At 46.4% G+C, this 26,949-nt stretch overlaps 1 protein-coding gene and 2 non-coding genes across 3 annotated transcripts; 1 reads left to right on the top strand and 2 right to left on the bottom strand.

Annotated features, from left to right (window-relative positions):
- Positions 1 to 4,113: 4,113 nt before the first annotated feature.
- Positions 4,114 to 4,186, top strand: trnar-acg (transfer RNA arginine (anticodon ACG)). Its single transcript has one exon. It is a non-coding gene; the product is annotated as a tRNA-Arg (tRNA).
- Positions 4,187 to 13,670: 9,484 nt separating this feature from the next.
- Positions 13,671 to 13,743, bottom strand: trnac-aca (transfer RNA cysteine (anticodon ACA)). Its single transcript has one exon. It is a non-coding gene; the product is annotated as a tRNA-Cys (tRNA).
- An 11,745-nt stretch (positions 13,744 to 25,488) lies between these two features.
- On the bottom strand, positions 25,489 to 26,593 carry LOC144487363 (uncharacterized). Its single transcript, XM_078205449.1, has one exon. The coding sequence runs from the start codon at positions 26,581 to 26,583 to the stop codon at positions 25,489 to 25,491; it is 1,095 nt and encodes a 364-aa protein (XP_078061575.1). The 5' UTR covers positions 26,584 to 26,593.
- Positions 26,594 to 26,949: the final 356 nt, after the last annotated feature.

Here is a 26,949-nt window from a genome sequence, read left to right as displayed (position 1 = left end):
ATTTAGACAGTTACATGGGTAAGATAGATGTAGAGGGATATGGGCCAAATGTGGGGAATTGGGACCAGCTTAGGGGTTAAAAGAAAAAGGGCAGCATGACAAGTTGGGCCAAAGGGCCTGTTTCCATGCTGTAAACATCGATGACACTATGACAACTTGTCATTTGGGTCTCAACTTCAAGTTTCTAGGTGTCCAGATCACCAACAACTTGTCCTGGTCCCCCCATGCCGACACTATAATTGAGAAAGCCCACCAACACGTCTACTTTCTCAGGAGGCTGAGGAAATTTGGCATGTCAGCTACGACTCTCACCAACTTCTACAGATGCACCATAGGAAGCATCCTTTCTGTATCACGGCTTGGTATGGTTTCTGCTCTGTCCAAGACTGCAAGAAATTACAAAAGGTCGTGAATGTAGCCCCGTCCATCACGCAGACGAGCCTCCCATTCATTAACTCTGTCTACACCTCCCGCGGCCTTAGAAAAGCAGCCAGCATAATTAAGGACCTCATGCACACATTCTCTCTTCCACCTTCTTCCGTCAGGAAAAAGATACAAAGTCTGAGATCACGTACCAACCGACTCAAGAACTTCCCTGCTGCCCTCAGACTTTTGAATGGACCTGCTACATATTAGATTTATCTTTCTCTACACCCTACCTATGACTGCAACACTACATTCTGCACCCTCTCTTTTACTTCTCCCCAATGTACTCTATGAACGGTATGTTTTGTCTGTACAGCATACAAGAAACAATACTTTTCACTGTATCCCAATACACGCGACAGTAATAAATCAAATCAAATCAAAATCCTCCCAATTCTTTCCTCCACGATAGGTCGCAGCATTTAAAGAACACGCCCAGGGCCCAGTGCTGAGTCTGAGGGTATGTGACTACAGTAAGGTGAGTGATACAGGAGGGTCTCACTGTCTGAGGGAGGTGAGTCTTAGCCGGGGGGTACGTGAGTGACCCAGGTTAATCTGACACTCCAGGGACAGTTGGAATGGAGCTTTCCCCCGGGCTGTCCCCTCCCCGTGTCTGCGTGGCTTTCCTCCGGGTGCTCCGGTTTCCTCCCACAGTCTGAAAGATGTGCTGGTTAGGGTGCATTGGCCATGCTAAATTCTCCCTCAGTGTAACCCGAACAGGCGCCGGAGTGTGGCGACTAGGGGATTCTCACAGTAACTTCATTGCAGTGTTAATGTAAGCCTACTTCTGACACTAATAAATAAACTGAAACTGAAGGTCAAGGTGCTGCTGTGACAATGCACTCTTGTTTAAACACTCTGCAATGCTGAGACTGGGAGAAGTGACCAACAGGGGGCAGCATTGCAGCTTCTGTCCCCCTATTGAAACTGGGATTGTTGCTCCATCTGCTGCACAATCCCAACCCCATCCACTGGGGGCAACCTGGACAATGGCTGCAGACAGACCTCACTGCGCATGCGCCGCAATGACACCAACCGCCGGCAGCCATTTTGCGTTGCCAAGGGAGACGGCCAGCGGCCATATTCCGTTGCCAAGGGAGACGGCGGCGACCATCTTGCGTTGCCAGGGGAGACGGCATCGATGCGGGCGGCGTCCCGCGCGCTGACCTCTGGGAGCATTCCCGTCCTGCACATGCGCACAGGCAGCCCCCGGCAGCGTCACAGCGACGCCTGGTGGCCAGGAAGGGCAATAGCAGCAGCACAGTCTCTGCCCAAAGGCTTCACCAGTTCAGCTGCTCAGAGACACTGGGAATGTCTTCAAGTGGAAACTTCAGCTTCTCACATTCACCCCCTGTGTTCAGTCATTGTTTCCTAGACAACCTCTGTAGTCACATCACAAACAACTGAGTGAATCCCTTCCCACACACACAGCAAGTGAATGGTCTCTCCCCAGTGTGAACTCGCTGGTGTATCCGCAGGTGGGATGATGTTCTAAATCTCTTTGTGCAGTGAGAGCAGCTGAACGGTCTCTCCCCAGTGTGAGTGCGCTGGTGAATCATCAGTTCCCGAGAGCTTTTGAAATCACGCCCACAGTCAGAGCATTTAAACGGTCTCTCATTGGTGTGAGTGAGATTGTGGTTCTGCAGGCTGGATGACTGAGTGAATCCCTTCCCACACACAGAGCAGGTGAACGGTCTCTCCCCAGTGTGAACTCGCTGGTGTATCCACAGGTGGGATGATGCTCTAAATTTCTTTGCGCAGTGAGAGCAGCTGAACGGTCTCTCCCCAGTGTGAATGCGCTGGTGGATAATCAGTTCCCGAGAGCTTTTGAAACCACTCCCACAGTCAGAGCATTTAAAGGGTCTCTCCTGGCTGTGAGTGACTTTGTGTTTTGACAGGTTAGATAACTGCGTAAATCCTTTCCCACACACAGAGCAGATGAATGGCCTCTCCCCGGTGTGACTGCGTCGATGAATTTCCAGTTTACAGGGGGCTCTGTATCTCTTCCCACAGTCCCCACATTTCCACCGTTTCTCCATGGTGCGGGTGTCCTTGTGACTCTCCAGGTTAAACAATCAGTTAAATCTCACACAGAACGTGGGTACAGTCTCTCCCCGCTGTGAATGCTGCGATGTATTTTCAGGCTGTGTAACTGGTTAAAGCTCTTTCCACACTCAGTGCACTGGAACACTCTCACTCGGGTGTATCTGTGCCTTGGTGCTTTTCCAGTCACATTGATATTAAAGGCCTGTTGACGCAGACAGAACAGAGAAACATTTCTCCTTCCAGATTCAAAGGCCGATAATATTCAGGTCCGATGAATTGAGTGAGGGTGTCAGATGCTGATGTGACGTTTGTTTCAATCCTCTGTCTGTCAATCCTCACCTTCTGATATCCTGTAAACGAGTTTGGAAAATTCATCAATGTCAGTGCAGGATAGAAATTCAGAACAGACTATTCTAGTTTCTATGGAACATTCTTTCCTCTCTCATTCCCGAAAAGCTGTAAATCTCCATTCCACACACTCTCCCTCCATTCTCACTCTGCTGTATCTAATATTCACCCTCCCAATTCTCCTGAAGGTGCTGATTGAGGCTGATTGACAGATCCATGCTCACTGCTTCCTCTCCTGGACACAGGGAGCTGAAAATCTCCCTGCAGGCTGCCAGACAGATATTTGTCTAAATTACTGGGCTAACAATGTGTGGAACATACCGACTGGATTCACTTCCTTTCCCTTCAGTTGCTGCAAGTTCCCAATTTCCCCCAGAATGAGAAAAGAAATGGAAAGGGGAGGAAAAGAAAGTGTTTCACTCACAGATGTTGGCCTCTTTTAAGGCTTTGCATTGGCCAGGAATACGAACCCAGGCCTCCCGCGGGGCAGGTGAGAATTCTACCACTGAACCACCAATACTCAAGGGAGAGAAAACTGCTCAGTTCTTTCAACCAGTGCTTTCACATGCAAAGAAATGTTGATGATTTGCAGCAGCAAATTCAGTGCTGCTACACACACACAACACTGTTGGAGACAGGAGGAAGATTGAATCTGCCCACTCCCCCATGCCCCGGGGCTGCGCATGTCCAAGGGAGAGAGGAAGCTGCGCATGTGCGGTGGAGTGCCCACCCCTGAGATGTTGACCAATGGGAACTCTGGAGGACCGGAAGGACTCTGGTCCTCCAGCCAATCAGAGCTCCCCCATATGGGCGGCACGGTAGCACAGTGGTTAGCACTGCTGCTTCACAGCTCCAGGGTCCTGGGTTCGATTCCCGGCTCGGGTCACTGTCTGTGTGGAGTTTGCACATTCTCCTCGTGTCTGCGTGGGTTTCCTCCGGGTGCTCCGGTTTCCTCCCACAGTCCAAAGATGTGCGGGTTAGGTTGATTGGCCAGGTTAAAAATTGCCCCTTCGAGTCCTGAGATGTGTAGGTTAGAGGGATTAGTGGGTAAAATGTGTGGGGGTAGGGCCTGGGTGGGATTGTGGTCGGTGCAGACTCGATGGGCCAAATGGCCTCCTTCTGCACTGTAGGGTTTCTATGATTCTATGATTGTCTGAATGCGGAAGTGGACAATGAGCTTGTTCAGCTGCTCATTCCTGCCCAGCAAAGCTGCTGCTGCTCTCTCTCTGAATGAAGATTGAGCTTCAGACAGACTCAAACTTCCTCCTGGCTCTCCAACATCTGTGAGAGTGTGGGTCAGTGGCGCAATGGATAACGCGTCTGACTACGGATCAGAAGATTCCAGGTTCAACTCCTGGCTGGCTCGATGTCAATTTGAAAAATAGTTTGTGAGCTCCTTTTGACCTAAAAGAGGCCAACATCTGTGAGTAAAACACTTGCTTTGCTCCCCTTTTGCGTTTCTTTTGCATTCTGGGGGAAATTGGGGACTTGTTGAATTTTTAACTTCCAGGTCACCACTCGCTGCCTAAATAAAAATCCTCCTCACATTCTTCATGTATCTGTAACCAGGTAACACAGTGTATTACACACAGCATTTATGGCCAAATGTAAAACTTTAACGTGGCTGTCAGCTTGAAGATTAATCATGGATCATTTGCACTTCCACAACCCTCTGAGGCAGCGGGTTCCAGGTAATGACCTTTCTGCACCAAAATAAAATTCTTCCCCACATCCTTCCCTTTCTCCCAATCCAGTTATCCGGTCCCGCATATGGCACAGATTTTAATTTCTAGCGTGTAGGCCGGTCGTTACACGTAGATTTTCAGATCTCTGTGTCCAATATAGAAAGTGGTCAGCATGGATCCGTTAATCAGTCTGAATCAGCACCTTCAATAGACTTGGGAGGTTGTATACTCAGGAGAGCGCAGTGAGAATTGAAGGAGAGTGTGTGGGATGGAGATTGACAGATTTTGGAGAATGAGAGAGGAAAGAATGTTCCATAGAAACTAGAATTGTCTGTTCTGAATTTCTATCCTGTACTGACAATGATGTCTGTTGTAAATTGGTGTGAACAGGGAACCAACAATTTAACAATTTTGTCAGAATTTCCTTGTCTTCACCTCTGACAAAGAGTAATCCTGACTCAAAATGCTGTGTCTATTCTCTCTTTACAGATGCTGTCAGACTTGCTGAGATTGTCCAGCATTTTCTGTTTTTGTTTCAGATTCCAGCAACAGCAGAATTTTGCCTTAATACCAGTTCTTGTTGGATAACGGCATCAAAAGTATCAGCTGTAGAACAAGAATGTGGAACTCAACACAAGTAGATCAGCCATGATCTAAATAAACGGTGGAGCAGACCCAAAGGGCCAAATGGCCGACTTCTGCTCCGGTGTCGAATGTTGGTCACAAATTCCTGAGAATTGTAAAACAAGACTGGAAGATTCACCTTGCTTGTGTTAGTGGGAAAATGTCCAGGAGAACCATCACTGTGAAGGACAGCTCTGGGATTAAAGGTTGCCAGACTGGAAAAGGAAAACAATGGAAATAAACCCTTGGGGAGTAAAGAATCACTTTGGGCTGGTTTTTGGAGAAAGAGTGTCAACATTCCAAGGCAGGGTAAAATATATCCATTGAGTGGATATTTAATGGTGTTAAGAGTAAAAGGGCAAAGTTTAATTGTACAGTTTAAGGGCTATGTTCCCTATAAAAAAGTGTTTAATCATTGTTGCTTCCAGTTTGTTGGAGTAAACATCAGAAAACTTGAAGTTTTGCCATGTGATTCTTTAATTTGTTTACTGGGTTCAGAATTCATTTTTTAAAATTGTTGATCGTCAGAGATCCTAACAGTTCATTTAAAGCCACATGTTTTGACTTCCCATTTGAGCCTGTGGCACCTTTCTGTCTCTCTATTGCTTGTGTCAATGACAGCCAGGCGACGGAGCTGAGGGCTGAATTTAGCTGAGAATAATGGGGCCTGCGCCCCAGTTGGGAAACTGCCCTGGGCGTCGCACTAATAGAGAGACAGGAAGGTGCTGGAGGACTGAGTGAGAAATGGGCCTCCAATCAATTGTTATATCAGTCACTCAGACCGAAAGAGAAACCTGTCTCTTTAAATACATATACAGGGAAGAGTCTGCACTGAAATCTACCCTTCTAACCTGCACAAAAGCAGGAGACTGAGATTGACAGGATGCAGGAGTCCATTCAGCCCATCGTGCCCTTGCTATCTCTTTGAAAGGACTCTCTGATTCATCCTACCACACTGATCTGTCCTCACAGTCCTGCAAATTCTTCCCTTTCAAGTTTTTACCCTTTGGAAAGATACTATTGAATCTGCTTTCAGGCAGATCAGAACAACTCACTGTGTCAAAAAATAAAATAAAATCTCATCTCCCCCTCTGGCTCCTTTGCCAATTACCTTAGAGGGACTCACTTTCTGTTGAAGAGCCTGCCAACCCCTCTCACCCACGTTCCCTAAAGTGCATCAAAAAATCAGAAAAAATCCAGAAAAGTCAAATATTTTACTGATAAAAGTTTATTAATGAAACAGAACATGGTTAAAACAAACAGAAAATGACTTGAGGATCAAAGACAACCAGAGTAAAAGGATGTTCACAACGTTCTGGACACAAATGGTTTCTCTTTAATTCATCTGCAGCCTGTTCCCTGCCCTCTTTGTGGTAAAGGCAGAATTCTCTGGATAGGAAATTTAAAAAGAAGTTTACTGAATGAAAAAGTTTTACTGAACAACTTTAAGATATTGACTTTTACAACTTTGTGTGGGTGATTGGTCCATAGAAGCGTAACCCTCTCTGGCTCCTTTCACAGGAATTATTGTGGAACTCAGGAGTCTGGCTCCTTCTCTGACAGTAATTTCCTTGGAACTCAGCCTCGGGAGTTTTCAGTATTTGGCTCGCAAGGAAGACCTTCAGAACCTCTACTTTTATCCACAAAGTGACGATGACCTCACGTCAGAGTTGGGCCTGTTGAATCATGACAATTGGTCAATTTGATCACAAGATTAATTTAACTGGATCCTCAATTACTGACACCACCTTCTCTCATTATCTTAGACAGGAATACAATAGAACTGGTTCATACTATCCCTTTATCTGATTCTATACAATCCCTTATTCTCACAGTTTCAAATGTTGAGGCTAATCAGAGCTTGAAGGTCTCTCTCGCCAGTACATTTATCCTCATTGCACATTCTTTACATACACAGCAATTCAGCTTTTACAGCAAATAAAACTCAATCTTTTATTAGAACTACTGATTCATTATTCATTGATTAACTATAACTCAATTAAGGCTCATGACTTTCTCATCTGTTAATGACTGGTAGCTAATAAATAGCTACCAGATGGGGCAGATGTTTGAGGGCAAATCAACATCTGGCATGTGGGAGGCTTTCAAGTGTAAGCTGATAGGGATTCAGGACTGGCACATTCCTGTAAGGATGAAGGATAAGTATGGCAAGTTTTGGGAACCTTGGATAACGAGAGATATTGTGAGCCTCGTCAAAGAGAAAAACGAAACATTTGTCAAAGCTAGGAGGCTGGGAACACACAAAGCAAGTGTGGAATACAAGGAAAGTAGAAAGAAACTTCAGCAAGGAGTAAGGAGGGCTAAAAGGGGTCACGAAAAAGCATTGGCCAGCAGGATTAAGGAAAATCCCAAGGCTTTTTATACATATATAAAGAGCAAGAGGGTAGCCAGGGTGAGGGTTGGCCCACTCAAGGACAAGGGAGGGAATCTATGCGCGGAGCCAGAGGAAATGAGTGAGGTAATAAATGAGTACTTTGCGTCAGTATTCACCAAAGAGAAGGACTTGGTGGATGATGAGTCTGGGAAAGGATGTGTAGATAGTTTGAGTCATGTTGAGATCAAAAAGGAGGAGGTATTGGGGTTCTTGAGAAACATTAAGGTAGACAAGTCCCCAGGGCCTGATGGGATATACCCCAGAATACTGAGGGAGGCAAGTGAAGAAATTGCTGGGGTCTTGAGAGAAATCTTTCTATCCTTACTGGCGACAGGGGAGGTCCCAGAGGATTGGAGAATAGCCAATGTTGTTTCTTTGTTTCAGAAGGGTAGCAAGAATAATCCAGGTAATTACAGGCCGGTGAGCCTTACATCAGTGATAGGGAAATTATTGGAGAGGATTCTTCGAGACAGGATTTATTCCCACTTGGAAATAAGTGGATGTATTCGTGAAAGGCAACATGGTTTTGTGAAGGGGAGGTCGTGTCTCACGAACTTGGTCGAGTTTTTGGGGAAGTGACGAAGATGATTGATGAGGGTAGGGCAGTGGATGTTGTCTACATGGACTTCAGTCAGGCCTTTGACAAGGTCCCTCATGGTAGACTGGTGCAGAAGAAGTCGCATGGGATCAGAGTTGAGCTGGCAAGGTGGATACAAAACTGACTCGGTCAAAGAAGACAGAGGGTGGTGCGTTTCTGAATGGAGGGCTGTGACAAGTGGCATTCCTCAGGGATCAGTGCTGGGACCTTTGCTGTTTGTAATACATATAAATGATTTGGAGGAAAATGTAACTGGTTTGATTAGTAAGTTTGCAGACGACACACAGGTTGGTGGATTTGGGGATAGCGATGAGGACCATCAGAGGATACAGCAGGATATAGATCAGTTGGAGACTTGGGTGGAGAAATGGCAGATGGAGTTTAATCCGGACAAATGTGAGGTAATGCATTTTGGAAGGTCTAATACAGATAGGAAATATACAGTAAATGGCAGAATGCTTAAGAGTATTGATAGACAAAGGGATCTGGGTGTACAGGTACACAGGTCACTGAAAGTTGCAATGCAGGTGGAGAAGGAGTCAAGAAGGCATACGGCATGCTTGCCTTCATCGGCCGGGGCATTGAGTTTAATAATTGGCAAGTCATGTTGCAGCGTTATAGAAGCTTAGTTAGGCCACACTTGGAATCGAGTGTTCAATTCTGGTCGCCACACTATCAGAAGGATGTGGAGGCTTTGGAGAGGGTACAGAAAAGATTTACCAGGATGTTGCCTGGTATGGAGGGCATTAGCTATGAGGAGAGGTTGGAGAAACTTTGTTTGTTCTCACTGGAACAACGGAGGTTGAGCGGCGACCTGATAGAAGTCTACAAGATTATGAGGGACATGGACAGAGTGGATAGTCAGAAGCCTTTTCCCAGGGTGGAAGAGTCAATTACTTGGGGGAACAGGTTTAAGGTGCGAAGGGCAACGTTTAAAGGAGATGTATGAGGCAGATTTTTTACAGAGAGTAGTGGGTGCCTGGGACTCGTTGCCGGGAGAGGTAGTGGAAGCGGATACAGTAGTGACTTTTAAGGGGCGTCTTGACAAATACATGAAGAGGATGGGAATAGAGGCATATGGTCCCTGGAAGGGTAGGGGGTTTTAATTTCATCCAGCAGTGCGGTCGGTGCAGGCTTGGAGGGCCAAAGGGCCTGTCCCTGTGCTGTAACTTTCTTTGTTCTAAATAAAGTAATATTTAATGAACACATTTGGTTCGTACAATGTGGTTGACTCTCAACTGCCCTCTGAACAAGGGCATCTAGGGATGGGCAATAAATGTTGGCCAGCCAGCGACGCCCATGTCCCACAACTGAATAAGGTTAATACAAGATATACTGGTTCGAAAAGACACTTGCTGCAAGCCAATAACTTTCCTTCTTACACGAACTGAGAAATCAACCTTATTCTTGAGCCAGATGTGACAGAATATAATGCCCTCCAACTGATCAAATTCATAGAAGAAATTCTTAGTTCAGACAATTCCTGCTGGCTATGCAGCTTCCACAAGCATGTAGGTGAATCCAACATTAATTTTAAAAATAAAGCTCCAGTCACATGTTCGAATTTAACATGTCTTCCTTGACCTTGTTGCTGAGAATGTTTGAAGAGGCAGCAGGGGCACAATGGGTCACACGGCCTCCTTTTGTGCTCTCTGCTCCTCGTTTGCATTTGAAGTGGTAAATATCTGGGACTACTTCCCACGAGCGGCTGAAGCAGAGATAATGGAATGTTTCCAAAAGGAAATTGGATGGGAACTTCAGGGAAATAAATCCGCAGGGACACGGAGAGAGAACAGGGCAACAGTTTGATCTAAAGAGAGCCAGCATGGACTCAATGGGCTGATTGGCCCCATTCCCAATCCTAATGCCTGTCTGATCTAAAGAGAGAAATTTCAGCTGTTCCAGTCTCTCGAACTCACTGAAGTCCCTCATCCCTGGAGTCATTCTCGTAAATCTCCTCTGCACCCTCTCTAAGGACTTCACATCTTTCCTAAAGTGTGGGGCCCATATACAGGGTTCCATTCTCGAGGAATAGAATTGAACAGGTTCTGTTCAACTTGTTTAGAATCAGGGTTCGGCTACACTGGGAGCACTGTCAACATTTGTGATCTCCATTTAGAAAAAGGAAATAGAGGCACTGGAGAAGCGGCAACAAAGATTCACAAGAATAATCCCAGAACTGAGAGCATTTAACCCTCAGGAAAGACTGGGGCGGCTTTTCTCTAGAAAAGAGAAGACTGAAGGGTGACCTGATGGAAGTCTTTAAGGTTATGAAAGGGGTTCAATAATCCAACAGGGAGTTCAGTGAGAAACCTCTTTACCCAGCGAGTGGTGAGAATGTGGAACTCACTACCACAGCGAGTGGTTGAGGTGAACATCATGAATACATTGAAGGAGAAGCTCGATACATACATGAGGGAGAGAGGAATAGAAGGATATGCTGATGGGGGGAGATGAAGAGGGGTGGGTGGAGGCTCATGTGGAGCATAAATACTGACACAGACCAATTGGGCCGACTGGCCTGGCCCTGTGCTGTAGACTCAATGGAACAGAGACAAATGTACTTACTGTAGATATACCTGTAGTGGTAGGAAAAACATTATTTACTCTCCAGGATAAAATAAATGTTCTTCGTCGGTTTGTGTGGGTCATTTCAGTGGAAATGTGCTCTCCCTGGCTCAAAGAGCATCAACCCACTGGAAGCAGAATTGTGAGACCGGCCAGTCCAGCAGAAAGAAACCCTCCGACCCTCCACTTCACCTACTGTCAGAATGAACATGGTTCAGTCCTGGATGTGATTAACAGCAGCAATAACAGCAGAATCCAACCCCAGTCATCACTTGTGAACTCGCTGGTGTCTCAGCAGGAGGGATGAACTGGTGAATTTCTTCCCACACACAGCAGCTGTGAATGGACTGGTGGATCATCAGTTCCTGAGAGCTTTTGAAACCATTCCCACAGTCAGAGCATTTAAAGGGTCTCTCCTGGGTGTGAGGGACATTGTGCATCAGCAGCTGGGGTATCGAGAGAATCCTTCCGCACACACAGAGCAGGTGAATGGTCTCTCCCAGTGTGAACTCGCTGGTGTCTCCTCAGTGTGCATGTCCTTCCAAACCTCTTTGTGCAGTGAGAGCAGCTGAACGGTCTCTCCCCAGTGTGAATGCGCTGGTGGTCCATCAGATGCTGAGCAATTTTGAAGCCACTCCCACAGTCAGAGCATTTAAAGGGTCTTTCCTGGGAGTGAGTGACTTTGTGTCTGTGCAGGGTGGATAACCGAGTGAATCTGTTCCCACACTCGGAGCAGGTGAACGGTCTCTCCCCGCTGTGAACTTGCTGGTGAGTCAGCAGGGTGGATGACTGAGTGAATCCCTTCCCACACTCGGTGCAGGTAAATGGTCTCTCCTCAGTGTGAAGACGCTGGTGTGTCAGCAGGGTGAATGACTGACTGAATCCCTTCCCACACAGAGCAGATGAACGGTCTCTCCCTGGTGTGAACTCGCTGGTGTCTCTGCAGTGTGGATGACCTCTTAAACCTCTTTGTGCAGAGAGAGCAGCTGAACGGTCTGTCCTCAGTGTGAATGCGCTGGTGGGACACCAGTTCCCCAGAAATTTTGAATTCACTCCCACAGTCCGAGCATTTAAAGGGCCTCTCACTGGTGTGAGTGACTTTGTGACTCAGCAGGTTGGGTAAATTAGTGAATCCCTTCCCACACACAGAGCAGGTGAATGGCCTCTCTCCGGTGTGAACTCGCTGGTGTGTCAGCAGGGCGGATAACTGCGTGAATCCCTTCCCACAGTCAGAGCAAGTGAATGGTCTCTCCCCGGAGTGAACTCGCTGGTGGTTCCGCAGGTTTGATGATGATCTAAATCTCTTTGTGCAGTGAGAGCAGCTGAACGGTCTGTCCTCAGTGTGAATGCGCTGGTGGGACATCAGATCCTGAGAACTTTTGAAGCAACTCTCACAGTCAGAGCATTTAAAGGGTCTCTCATTGGTGTGAGTGACTTTGTGCGTCAGCAGGGCGGATGACCGAAATAATCCCTTCCCACACACATTGCAGGTGAACGGTCTCTCCCCAGTGTGAATTCGTTGGTGTGCCCGCAGTTCGGAGGACCGAGAGAATCCCTTCCCACACATGGAGCAGCTGAACGGTCTCTCCCCGGTGTGAACTCGCTGATGTCTCCGCAGTGTGGATGACCATTTAAATTTCATTGTGCAGAGAGAGCAGCTGAACAGTCTCTCCTCACTGTGAGTGCGCTGGTGGGACACCAGTTCTCCAGAGCTTTTGAATCCGCTCCCACAGTCAGAGCATTTAAAGGGTCTCTCATTGGTGTGAGTGAGATTGTGACTCAGCAGGTGGGAGAACTTAATGTATCCCTTCCCACACACTGAGCAAGTGAAGGGTCTCTCCCGAGTGTGACTGCGTTGATGAATTTCCAAATCACAGGGCAACATGAATCCTTGTCCACAATCGTCACATTTCCACAGTTTCTCCATGATGCGGGTGTCCTTGTGACTCTCCAGGTTTGATGATCAGTTGAATCCTTGTCCACACAGAACACGTGTACGGTCTCTCTTCACTGTAAATGGTGCAATGTTGTTTCAGCCTGTGTAACCGGTTAAAGCTCTTTCCACTATCAGTGGACTGGAACACTCTCACTCGGGTGTGTTCCAGTCACACTGATGTTTAAAATCTCCTCAAGCAAACAGATCAAACAAACATTGCTTTTCTAGATTCAAAGGTCGATGATATTCAGGTCCCAATAAATCGAATGACTCTGTCAAATCTTCATGTGGTGTTTAGTTTGAAATTTCTGTCTATAAATCCTCATCTCCTGATATCTATAAAAGGAATTTACAACAGACATCACTGTCAGTACAGGATCGAAATTCAGAACAGACAATTCTAGTTTCTATGGAACATTCTTTCCTCTCTCATTCCCCAAAAGCTGTCAATCTCCATCCCACACACTCTCCCTCAATTCTCACTCTGCTCTCCTGAGTATACAACCTCCCAAGTCTATTGAAGGTGCTGATTCAGGCTGATTAATGGATCCATGCTGACCACTTCCTGTACTGGACACAGAGATCTGAAAACCTACGTGTAACGACAGGCCTACACGCTAGAAATTAAAATCTGTGCCATATGTGGGACTGGATAACTGGATTGGGAGAAGGAGAAGGATGTGGGGAAGAATTTTACTTTGGTGCAGAAAGGTCATTACCTGGAAGCCGCTGCCTCAGGGGGTTGTGGAAGTGCAAATGATCCATGATTAATCTTCAAGCTGACAGCCACGTTAAAGTTTTACATTTGGCCATAAATGCTGTGTGTAATACACTGTATTATCTGGTTACAGATACATGAAGAATGTGAGGAGGATTTCTGTTTAGACAGCGAGTGGTGACCTGGAAGTTAAAAATTCAACAAGTCCCCAATTTCCCCCAGAATGCAAAAGAAACACAAAAGCGGAGCAAAGCAAGTGTTTTACTCACAGATGTTGGCCTCTTTTAGGTCAAAAGGAGCTCACAAACTATTTTTCAAATTGACATCGAGCCAGCCAGGAGTTGAACCTGGAATCTTCTGATCTGTAGTCAGACGCGTTATCCATTGCGCCACTGGCCCACACTCTCACAGATGTCGGAGAGACGGGAGGAAGTTTGAGTCTGTCTGAAGCTCAATCTTCATTCAGAGAGAGAGCAGCAGCAGCAGCTTTGCTGGGCAGGAATGAGCAGCTGAACAAGCTCATTGTCCACTTCCGCATTCAGACAATCATAGAATCATAGAATCCCGCAGTGCAGAAGGAGGCCATTTGGCCCATCGAGTCTGCACCGACCACAATCCCACCCAGGCCCTACCCCCACACATTTTACCCACTAATCCCGCTAACCTACACATCTCAGGACTCTAAGGGGCAATTTTTAACCTGGCCAATCAACCTAACCCGCACATCTTTGGACTGTGGGAGGAAACCGGAGCACCCGGAGGAAACCCACGCAGACACGAGGAGAATGTGCAAACTCCACACAGACAGTGACCCGAGCCGGGAATCGAACCCAGGACCCTGGAGCTGTGAAGCAGCAGTGCTAACCACTGTGCTACCGTGCCGCCCATATGGGGGAGCTCTGATTGGCTGGAGGACCAGAGTCCTTCCGGTCCTCCAGAGTTCCCATTGGTCAACATCTCAGGGGTGGGCACTCCACCGCACATGCGCAGCTTCCTCTCTCCCTTGGACATGCGCAGCCCCGGGGCATGGGGGAGTGGGCAGATTCAATCTTCCTCCTGTCTCCAACAGTGTTGTGTGTGTGTAGCAGCACTGAATTTGCTGCTGCAAATCATCAACATTTCTTTGCATGTGAAAGCACTGGTTGAAAGAACTGAGCAGTTTTCTCTCCCTTGAGTATTGGTGGTTCAGTGGTAGAATTCTCGCCTGCCCCGCGGGAGGCCTGGGTTCGTATTCCTGGCCAATGCAAAGCCTTAAAAGAGGCCAACATCTGTGAGTGAAACACTTTCTTTTCCTCCCCTTTCCATTTCTTTTCTCATTCTGGGGGAAATTGGGAACTTGCAGCAACTGAAGGGAAAGGAAGTGAATCCAGTCGGTATGTTCCACACATTGTTAGCCCAGTAATTTAGACAAATATCTGTCTGGCAGCCTGCAGGGAGATTTTCAGCTCCCTGTGTCCAGGAGAGGAAGCAGTGAGCATGGATCTGTCAATCAGCCTCAATCAGCACCTTCAGGAGAATTGGGAGGGTGAATATTAGATACAGCAGAGTGAGAATGGAGGGAGAGTGTGTGGGATGGAGATTTACAGCTTTTCGGGAATGAGAGAGGAAAGAACGTTCCATAGAAACTAGAATTGTCTGTTCTGAATTTCTATCCTGCACTGACATTGATGAATTTTCCAAACTCGTTTACAGGATATGAGAAGGTGAGGATTGACAGACAGAGGATTGAAACAAACGTCACATCAGCATCTGACACCCTCACTCAATTCATCGGATCTGAATATTATCGGCCTTTGAATCTGGAAGGAGAAATGTTTCTCTGTTCTGTCTGCGTCAACAGGCCTTTAATATCAATGTGACTGGAAAAGCACCAAGGCACAGACACACCCGAGTGAGAGTGTTCCAGTGCACTGAGTGTGGAAAGAGCTTTAACCAGTTACACAGCCTGAAAATACCTCGCAGCATTCTCAGTGGGGAGAGACTGTTCTGTGTGAGATTTAACTGATTGTTTAACCTGGAGAGTCACAAGGACACCCGAACCATGGAGAAACCGTGGAAATGTGGGGACTGTGGGAAGAGATACAGAGCCCCCTGTAAACTGGAAATTCATCGACGCAGTCACACCGGGGAGAGGCCATTCATCTGCTCTGTGTGTGGGAAAGGATTTACGCAGTTATCTAACCTGTCAAAACACAAAGTCACTCACAGCCAGGAGAGACCCTTTAAATGCTCTGACTGTGGGAGTGGTTTCAAAAGCTCTCGGGAACTGATTATCCACCAGCGCATTCACACTGGGGAGAGACCGTTCAGCTGCTCTCACTGCGCAAAGAAATTTAGAACGCCATCCCACCTGCGGATACACCAGCGAGTTCACACTGGGGAAAGACCGTTCACCTGCTCTGTGTGTGGGAAGGGATTCACTCAGTCATCCAGCCTGCAGACCACAATCTCACTCACACCAATGAGAGACCATTTAAATGTTCTGACTGTGGAAGTGATTTCAAAAGCTCTCGGGAACTGATGATTCACCAGCGCATTCACACTGAGGACAGACCGTTCAGCTGTTCTCACTGCTCAAAGAGATTTAGAACGTCATCCCACCTGCGGATACACCAGCGAGTTCACACTGGGGAGAGACCGTTCACTTGCTGTGTGTGTGGGAAGGGATTCACTCAGTCATCCAGCCTGCGGGCACACCAGCAAGTTCACAAGTGATGACAGGTTGGATTCTGCTGTTATTCCTGCCATTAATCACATCCAGGACTGAATCATGTTTATTCTTATAGTTGGTGAAGTGGAAGGGTAGGAGAGATTCTTTCTGCTGGACTGGCCGATCGCACGACTTTGCTTCCAGTGGGGCTAATGCTCTTTGAGCCTGGGAGAGCACATTGCCACTGAAATGATCCACAAAAGCTGATGAAGGACATTTATTTTATCCTGGATAGTAAATAGTGTTTTTCCCCCCACTACAGGTAGATCTGAAATAAATACAGAAAGGACTGGAAAAACGCAGCAGCTCTGGCAGCATCTCTGGAGAGAGAAACAGAGTTAACATTTCACACTACTGGATTGGGAATCAATCTAGTAAATCTCCTCTGAACTGCTTCCATGGTATTTATAAAACGGGGCAGCACGGCAGCACAGTGGTTAGCACTGCTGCATCATAACACCAGGGACCCAGGTTCAATTCCAGCCTGGGTCACTGTCTGTGTGGAGTTTGCACGTTCTCCCCCTGTCTGTGTGGGTTTCATCCGGGTGCTCCGGTTTCCTCCCACAGTCCAAAGATGTGCGGGTTAGGTGGATTGGCCATGCTAAATTGACCCTTGTGTCAGGGGGATTAGCAGGGTAAATGTGTGGGGTTATGGGAATAGGGCCTGGGTGGGATGCTGTTTGGTACAGACTCAATAGGCAGAACGGCCTCTGTCTGTACTGCAGGGATCCTACGATCCTTTGTTTAATTGGAGACAAAGCTGCACCCAGTGTTCAAGATGCAGTTTCAGCAACGCCCTGTATAACTGAAGCAGAACATCTTTACTTCAATGTTCAATTTCTCTCGTAATAAAGGATAGCATTCCATTTGTGAGAATGGTGATTTATTTGAACTAAGACTTATGAGATTCTCTTGTTTACAATAACTCCATAACTGTAAATCACACCAGGTTCCAGTGACTTAACCATGTGGCTCGAAAGAATACTTTAAATGGTGAATTCAGGAAGTTTATTAACCATTAAAAATGTAACAAGTCAGAAAGATAAAAAAGGAAAGTATCGATTAACAGTAAAAGGAGAAAGCTCAGCTTTAACAATTGAATGTATGAACTTATGAAATGTTATGGGGAGAAGCAGGAACTAGGGATGAGGAGCATATCAGCCATGATCGAATGATTCGATGGGCCGAATGGCCTAATTCTGCTCCAAGATCTTATGAACAGATTTCTCTCTATCCTTTTCAGACCAGGACATGAAGTGATGGCTCCGAAAACATGGATAACTTGTAAAATCAACAGCTCCCAACACCTCTCTGTAGGGCACAGTGGTTTGCACTGCTGCCTCACAGCGCCAGGGACCTGGGTTCGACTCCCGGCTTGGGTCACAGTATGCACATTCTCCCCGTGTCTGCGTGGGTTTCCTTCGGGTGCTCCGGTTTCCTCCCACAGTCCGAAAGACATGCTGGTTTTCAGAGTAACTTCAATGCAGTGTTAATGTAAGCCGACTTGTGACACTAATAAATGAAGTTCCTGGGAAAATCCCCCAGTCACCGCACTCTGGCATCTGTTCGGGTACACTGAGGGAGAATTTAGCATGGTCAATGCACCTAACCAGCACATCTTTCGGACTGTGGGAGGAAACCAGAGCACCCGGAAGAAAACCAGGCAGACACGGGAACAACGTGCAAACTCCACAGAGTCACCCAAGCCGGGAATCAAACCCAGGTCCCTGGCGCTGAGGCAGCAGAGCTAACCAGTGTGCCACCAGGCCATCCTAACAAGTCTTGTTATCTGTTTTTTCTATTCTGTTGGCTTCAGAAGGGAACATTTTATAATTCTCACAGCATTTTAACCATTCTTTATATCTTTATAATTCTAAACGTTATAAACTTTTGTGTTCAAATTTACATTTCCAGCCTAACATCTGTATTAATGAATCATTTATTCTTTAATTGTCTCTCAATTCAGGCTGTCTATTTAACTAATCTCCTGCTTTACAATTGTGGGAACTTCAGTCACAAATAAGGTAGTCGAATGCATTGTTAAAAGCAGGATGTTCTTTATATAAATAAATAACAAAGTTTAAAAATCATTGGCAAACAAAAGGAAACAGGAGCATTGGAACCAGCCTGGACTTGCAGACTGAAACCCCGCCCAAAGCCTGCACGTGCTCAGAAGGGAGAGAGGTTGTGAAGAACACTCTGTAACACTTCTCCTCCCCTTAAATTTCAATCCCCCATCAGGACAGAAATACAACAAAGTAATGTCTTTAACAATACGGAAGTCTGTCAGGAGCTTTGTGGTTGCATTGCGACCTGTACAATACCACTGGTAAATCTTGTAATGGTGGATCTGGAATGGGAGGTGAAGAGGTAGTTTGAGAATCTGTACATGAACATTCCTCTTCCACTCCCACAGCAGAGTCAACTGGCAAAGCTGGAACCATTTCCCGGTGAACATCCACAGCAGCATGACCCTCTGCCATGTTCTCAGTAATGGTTGCTGACTCTGAAACTGTTCCTGACTCGGGGTCACACCGCAAGCGAATATGGTCTTGGTGTCTGCGAACAACTCTTCCGTTTTACAGTCTCACCACCCAAGACCACTTTGGTTTAAAATTATTCCCGGTAACCACCTTTAGTTACTCCCAAAGTTTCTGATGTAAACCTGATCACCCGGTTTGAACTGCCCCTCTTTGGTGCGGTAGTCGTGTCCCTCCTTCTTCTCTTGTCTCCTGCTCACTTTTGCTCTGAGATCTGGGTGAAGCAGATCCAGATGAGACTTCAACCTTTCCCCAAAAAATTCTGCAGGAGAGAGTCCGGTTGTGGATTGTGGTGTGATGCGAAACTGGAACAAAAATCTTGAGAGCTTGTTCTTAAAGTATCGCTTGCCATTCTCTTCAATCCCTCCTTCAGTGTTTGAACAGCTCTTTCTGCGAGACCATTTGTAGCCAGATGAAACGGTGCAGTACGCACATGGCGTAGACCATTCCTTTACAGGAATTCCTGAAACACCTCACTTGTAAACAGAGTGTCGTTATCTGAAACAAGCCAATCTGGTAACCCAGGGCTTGTGAAAATTTGACAGAGCTTCTCTATTGTCACAGGAGCTGGAATATTACTCATGGTCTGTGCTTCCAACCATTTTGAATGCACATTTACAACGACCAAACACATGTGATTCATGAAAGGCCCCCTAAAGGCCACATTTAGTCTGGACCACGGCCTATCAGGCCACTCCCAAGGATGAAGTGGTAATGTACCCAGTGTGTTGTGCCTGATTCAATCGACAAACAGTTTATTGAGTTACGCCAGCGGGGAGAAGCCACAGGGGCTGACCATGTGTAACTCCACCCAACACAGAATATCATCAATTCTTATCCAGTAACTCAGCCCATCCCGGCTGGACACAATCCAATCAGAATGGTGATAGATTACACACATTATAGGTTCAATAAAATTAGTATCAGGGCATTATGGGGCTTTGTGATCATCTCATGGACAAGTTCCCCTATCATGATGCTTTCCAGACCCCCCATTGGGGGGGTCTTTCTTTGTACATAGACTCCCTTAGTTAGAAATGGGGTGGATTAAAAGTTCTCAAATGGACGTCAGCACTCTTCCTTTGTTTTAATCTAATGACCACATGGTCTGGGAACATTTCTATTTAATACTCTTTCTTTGTAAACTCTTTTCTTCAGTATCCAATTCCAGAATTTTCCTTTTCTTTGTGTTACTTGCGTCAGGAATAAATCTTTGGACCTGACAGGAAGTTTAACCCAAGATCAATCCAACACAGGATTGGTCAGAATCATTTCACATGTGTCAAATTTTAAATAACCATTACAAATTAAAACTCTCATTCTCACATGGGTGAATTGTATCCGGATTAAAATTCCCACATGTTTAATAAAATATCCTGGAATCCTGTCTCTGGCCAGTAAATATGGCTCCAGGTTCATAACTTCTGAACAAAAAAAGTTTTATTGATCACACTTTCTTTGTTAAAAATCTGTTTGATTTAAACCACAGACAGAAAACCTCAAAGCTTGAAGCGTTCAACCCACAAATATCATCCATACACAAACAGAGAAACTTAGCATGTGCTTTACAACAACAATAACCAAAATTAATTACTTAAGCGTTCTTGTGATCCTGTTTTTAAACTTCCAAAAATGCCTTTAATTAAAGATTCAAGATCAGGTTAATCCACCAGAAAGATAAACCTTAACAAATGTAGCCCAAAACAATGATAAAACACATCTACAAACATCCACATAAAACAAACAAAACACACAGACTCTCACAGCTCATAAATTTCAAACAATGAATCCTCAGCATTCTCTCTCGCAGCTATAGCTTCTTAAAGCGACAGAGCACTACAAGCTCACAACTCCTTGATTAAAATAAGATGCAAGATCCTTCATTATAACTTAACCTTTTTTAAGCCAACTTACAAGGACTGATTTTAGAGGCAACATCTTTTGTTGATTTAAAACCCCAAACACGTTCCACCCAAACACTGGCAAAATCTTTGTTCTTTATCTGGGGATAAAATTCTCAGTTATTCCAAATTCCTCCAGGCTATGGTTAATATTTCCGCATTTAACTTATTCCCAGAAATCCTCAATTATAAACTAAAATAGACACGTGTTTCCGGGCAGTCACAGGAATATGGTCAAGATAGTCCAGTCCCACAATGCCTCACATTCAATCTGCAGTCCTTCAATTATAACAGAATATGTGGCTGTATGTAGCTGCCTTGGCCATGGTCAACCCCAAGGGTGCCTTCTTGAACTGCTGCAATGACTGAGGTGTACGTACACCCACAGTGCTGCGAGGAAGGGACTTCCAGTTACTGAGAGAGACAAGAGATGAAATTGCTGGGCCTCTGACAGAAATCTTTGTTTCTTCATTGGACACAGGTGAGGTCCCAGAGGATTGGAGGATAGCAAATGTGATCCCGTTATTTAAGAAGGGTAGCAAGGATAACCCGGGCAATTATAGGCCAGTGAGCTTGACGTCCGTGGTCGGGAAATTGTTGGAGAAGATTCTTAGAGATAGGATCTGTACACATTTAGAACTGAATAATCTCATTAGCGATAGACAACATGGTTTTGTACGAGGGAAATTTGGTTGAGTTTTTTGAGGAGGTGACAAAAATGATTGACGAGGGAAGGGCCATGGATGTCGTCTACATGGATTTTAGTAAAGCATTTGACAAGGTCCCTCATGGCAGGCTGGTGCAAAAGGTTAAATCTCACGGGATCAAAGGTGAACTAGCTAGATGGGTACAGAACTGGCTTCGCCACAGAAGACAGAGGGTAGCAGTGGAGGGGTCTTTTTCTGCTTGGAGGGCTGTGACTAGGGTGTTCACAGTAAGAGTTTTAACAACACCAGGTTAAAGTCCAACAGGTTTATTTGGTAGCAAATGCCATTAGCTTTCGGAGCGCAGATAGTGAGGAACATTGTCAGAGGCTACAGAAGGATATAGATGGGCTGGAAATTTGGGCAAAGAAATGGCAGATGGAGTTCAATCCTGATCAATGCGAAGTGATGCATTTTGGTAGAACTAACGTAGGGGGGAGCTATACGATAAATGGCAGAACCATAAAAGGTGTAGATACGCAGAGGGACCTGGGTGTGCAAGTCCACAGATCCTTGAAGGTGACGTCACAGGTGGAGAAGGTTGAGAATAAGGCATATGGCATGCTTGCCTTAATAGGACGGGGCATAGAGTATAAAAGTTGGGGTCTGATGTTACGGTTGTATAGAACGTTGGTTCGGCCGCATTTGGAATACTGCGTCCAGTTCTGGTCGCCACACTACCAGAAGGACGTGGAGGCTTTAGAGAGAGTACAGAGGAGGTTTACCAGGATGCTGTCTGGGATGGAAGGGCTTAGTTATGAGAAGAGATTGGGTAAACTGGGGTTGTTCTCCCTGGAAAGACGGAGGATGAGGGGTGACCTAATAGAGGTGTATAAAATTATGAAAGGCATAGATAGGGTGAACGGTGGGAAGCTTTTCCCCAGGTCGGTGGTGACATTCATGAGGGGTCATAGGTTCAAGGTGAAGAGGGGGAGGTTTAACACAGATATCAGAGGGACGTATTTTACACAGAGGGTGGTGGGGGCCTGGAATGCGCTGCCGGGCAAGGTGGTGGAGGCAGACACACTGGGAATGTTTAAGACTTATCTTGATCGCCACATGAACGGAGTGGGAATGGAGAAGTACAAAAGAATGGTCTAGTTTGGACCGGGGAGCGGCGTGGGCTTGGAGAGCTGAAGGGCCTGTTCCTGTGCTGTATTGTTCTTTGTTCTTTGTTTGTTCTCTGCTCCTTCGTCAGATGGAGCAGGTGGTCGAAAGGAGCAGCGCTCCGAAAGCTAATGGCATTTGCTACCAAATAAACCTGTTGGACTTTAACCTGGTGTTGTTAAAACTCTTACTGTGTTTACCCCAGTCCAACGCCGGCATCTCCACCTCATGACTCAGGTGTTCCGCAGGGCTCTGTACTGGGACCTCTGCTGTTTGTGATATATATAAATGATTTGGAAGAAGATGTCGCTGGGCTGATTAGTAAGTTTGCGGATGACACAAAGATTGCTGGAGTTGCAGATAGTGATGAACATTGTCAGAGAATACAGCAGGATATAGATAGGCTGGAAAATTGGGCGGAGAAATGGCAGATGGAATTTAAGATGTGGAGATGCCGGTGTTGGACTGGGGGAAACACAGTAAGAAGTCTAACAACACCAGGTTAAAGTCCAACAGGTTTATTTGGTGGAAAAAGCCACTCGCTTTTGGAACAGGCTGTCACTTCATCAGGTAGGTGGGAGTTCCAGATAAATGCGAAGTGATGCATTTTGGTAGATCTAATGCAGGGGGAACTATACAATAAATGGCAGAACCATCAGGAGTATATACACACAGAGGGATCTGGGTGTGCAAGTCCACATATCCTTAAAGGTGGCAGCACAGGTGGAAAAGGTGGTGAAGAAGACATATGGCATGCTTGCCTTTATTGGACGGGGCATAGAGTATAAAAGTTGGCATATGATGTGGCAGTTACATAGAACGTTGGTTAGGCCACATTTGGAATACTGTGTCCAGTTCTGGTCGCCGCACTACCAGAAGGATGTGGAGGCTTTGGAGAGAGTGCAGAAAAAGTTTACCAGGATGTTGCCTGGTATGGAGGGTATTAGCTATGAGGAGAGATTGAGTAAACTAGGGTTGTTCTCCCTGGAAAGACGGAGGTTGAGGGGGCGACCTTATAGAAGTTTATAAAATTATGAAGGGCATAGATAGGGTGAACAGTTGGAAGCTTTTTCCCAGGTCAGAAATGACAAACACAAGGGGTCACAAGTTCAAAGTAAGGGGGGCAAGGTTCAATACAGATATGCAGGGGACGTATTTTACACAGAGGGTGGTGGGGGCCTGGAATGCACTACCAAGCAAGGTGGTTGAGGCAGACATGCTAGGATCATTTAAGACTTATTGAGATAGCCACATGAACAGACTGGGAATAGAGGGATACAAACGGATTGTCCAGTTAGGAAGACGTGATCAGCGCAGGCTTGGAGGGCCGAAGGGCCTGTTCCTGTGCTGTATTGTTCTTTGTACATTTTTCAGACTTTCACTGGACTGTTGGTGGATATCAGATTGATATATTCCATTCAACCACACCCAAGGTGAGTTATTCCAATTCCTTTATTGTCCAGGACAATATATCCACAATATCTTTAAAACAGAAATTAAACATTCCCATTTGATTTCAGACAGTAACATATTCTGTTAGTTTGTTCTTTATTGTCAATGTCAGGCTGGGGTTGTTCTCCTTGGAGCAAAGGAGGTTGAGGGGAGATTTGATAGAAGTGGACAAGATTCTGACAGGTTTAGATAAGGTGGACAAAGAAAAGCTGTTCCCATTAGCTGAAGGGACAAGGACGAGGGGGGACACAGATTTCTTGTTTTGGGTCAAAGATGCAAGGGGACCGGGCCGGGGGCGGGGGGGGAGTGGGGGAGATGCGAGGAAGAATATTCTGATGCAGCGAATGGTAATGACCTGAAACTCGCTGCCTACGAGGGTGGAGGAAGTAGAGACAATAAACAATTAAAAAGGAAATTGGATGGATATTTGGGGTGTTCCAAACAGAACGAAGAACAAAGAAAATTACAGCACAGAAACAAGCCCTTTGGCCCTCCAAGCCTGCAGCAACCATGCTGCCCGTCTGAACTAAAATCCCCGACCTTTCCGGGAACATATCCCTCTGTTCCGATGCTATTCATATATTTGTCAAGACACATCTTAAAAGTCACTGTCGTATCTTCTTCAACTACCGTCCCCGGCAACGAGTTCCAGGCACCCACCACCCTCTGTGTAAAAAACCTGCCTTGTACATCTCCTTTAAACCTTGCCCCTCGCACCTTAAACCTATGCCCCTAGTAACTGACTCTTCCACCCTGGGAAAAAGCTTCTGACTATCCACTCTGTCCATGACCCTCATAATCTTGTAGACTTCTATCAGGTCGCCCCCCTCAACCTCCTTCGTTCCACTGAGAACCAAGCAAGTTTCTTCAACCTCTCCTCATAGCTAATGCCCTCCATACCAGGCAACATCCTGATACATATTTTCTGTACCCTCTCCAAAGCCTCCACATCCTTCTGGTACAGTGGTGACCAGAATTGAACACGAGATTCCAAGTGCGGTTTAACTAAGGTTCTATAAAGCTGCAACATGACTTGCCAATTTTTAAACTCAATGTCCCGGCTGATGAAGGCAAGCATGCCGTATGCCTTCTTGACTACCTTCTCCACCTGCGTTGCCACTTTCAATGACCTGTGTACCTGTACACCCACATCCCTCTGCCTATGAATACTCTTAAGGGTTCTGCCATTTACTGTATATTTCCCATCATTATCTCACAATTGTCTGGATTCAACTTCATCTGCCATCTCTCCGCCCAAGTCTCCAACTGATCTATATCCTGCTGTATCCTCTGTCGGACCCCATCGCTATCCGCAATTCCACCAACCTTTGTGTTGTCCACAAATTTACCAATCAAACCAGTTACATTTTCCTCCAAATCATTTATATATATTACAAACAGCAAAAGTCCCAGCACTGATCCCTGAGGAATGTCACTTGTCACAGCCCTCCATTCAGAAATGTACCTTTGCACTGCCAACCTCTGTTTTCTTCTGACTAAATATCTCGAAACCTCCTAACACCCTGTCACTCTGTGATCCTTGTGACATTTGAAACCAGGTATTCGCAACAAGACTCAAAGAGCATCAGCCCACTGGAGGCTGAGACCAGCCAGTCCAGCACAAAGAAACCCTCTGACCCTCCCCATTGACCAACTGTGAGAATGAACAAAATGCAGTCCTGGATGTAACTGAGAGCAGAAACAATAACAGCAGAATCCAACCCCTGGAATCACTCGTGAACTTGTTGGTGTCTCAGCAGGTGGGATGAAACTCTGAATCCCTTCCCACATACAGAGCAGGTGAATGGTCTCTCGCCAGTGTGAACTCGCTGGTGTATCCGCAGGTCAGATGACTGAGTGAATCCCTTCCCACACTGAGGGCAGGTGAATGGCCTCTCCCCAGTGTGAACTCGCTGGTGTGTCCGCAGGTGGGTTGACCGAGTGAATCCCTTCCCACACTTAGAGCAGGTGAACGGCCTCTCCCCTGTGTGAACTCGCTGGTGTGTCAGCAGGTCAGATGAGTTTGTGAATCCCTTCCCACACTGAGAGCAGATGAATGGTTTCTCCGCAGTGTGAACTCGCTGGTGTGTCTGCAGGTGGGTTGACCGAGTGAATCCCTCCCCACACTGAGAGCAGGTGAATGGCCTCTCTCCTGAGTGAACTCGCTGGTGTGTCCGCAGGTCAGATGACTGAGTGAATCCCTTCCCACACTGAGAGCAGGTGAATGGTTTCTCCCCAGTGTGAACTCGCTGGTGTATCCGCAGGTGGGATGACTGAGTGAATCCCTTCCCACACTGAGAGCAGGTGAATGGCCTCTCCCCTGTGTGACGTAGCTGGTGTCTCTGCAGGTCGGCTAACTGAGTGAATCCCTTCCCACACTGAGAGCAGGTGAATGGTTTCTCCCCAGTGTGAACTCGCTGGTGTATCCGCAGGTTGGATGACTGAGTGAATCCCTTCCCACACTGAAAACAGGTGAATGGCCTCTCCCCAGTGTGAATTCGCTGGTGTCTCTGCAGGTGGGATGACCGAGTGAATCCCTTCCCACACTGAGAGCAGGTGAACGGCCTCTCTCCAGTGTGAACTTGCTGGTGTGTCTGCAGGCTGGATAACTGAATGAATCCCTTCCCACACTGCGAGCAGGTGAATGGCCTCTCCTCAGTGTGAACGCGCTGGTGTGACTGCAGGTGGGATAACTGATTAAATCCCTCCCGACAGTGAGAGCAGATGAATGGTCTCTCCCCAGTGTGGCTGCGCCGATGAGTTTCCAGCTCTGATGGGGATCTGTATCCCTTCCCACAGTCTGCACATTTCCATGGTTTCTCCATGGTGCAGGTGTCCTTACCTGTCTCTTGAGTGGACAATTAGTTGAAACTTCGTCCATACACAGAACAAGATTACCGTCTCTCCCCGCTGTGAATGGTGTGATATTTATTCAGACTGTGTAACTGGTTAAAGCTCTTTAGTCAGTGCATTGGAACACTCTCACTCGAGTGTGGCAGTGTGTTGATGCTTTTTCACTCACACTGACATTTCAAATCTTTTCAAATCAACAGACTGGACAATCATTTCTCCTTCTGGATTCAAAGTCCGATGATATTGAGGTCCCAAGGAATATGACTCTGTCACGTCTCGACGTGACGTTTGAGATTTCAGCCTGTGATTCCTCTTTCAATATCCTGGAAAATGAGTTT

Source organism: Mustelus asterias, unplaced genomic scaffold, assembly GCF_964213995.1.
Source record: "Mustelus asterias unplaced genomic scaffold, sMusAst1.hap1.1 HAP1_SCAFFOLD_753, whole genome shotgun sequence".
In the NCBI taxonomy this organism is placed as follows: Eukaryota; Metazoa; Chordata; class Chondrichthyes; order Carcharhiniformes; family Triakidae; genus Mustelus; species Mustelus asterias.
Note: the sequence above shows the minus strand (reverse complement) of the source record. Positions and strands in the feature narration are given on the sequence as shown.

Bases quoted from the DNA above. Each gene is read 5' to 3' on its own strand.
- LOC144487363 (XM_078205449.1), bottom strand. From the start codon at position 26,583: ATGGAGAAACCATGGAAATGTGCAGACTGTGGGAAGGGATACAGATCC.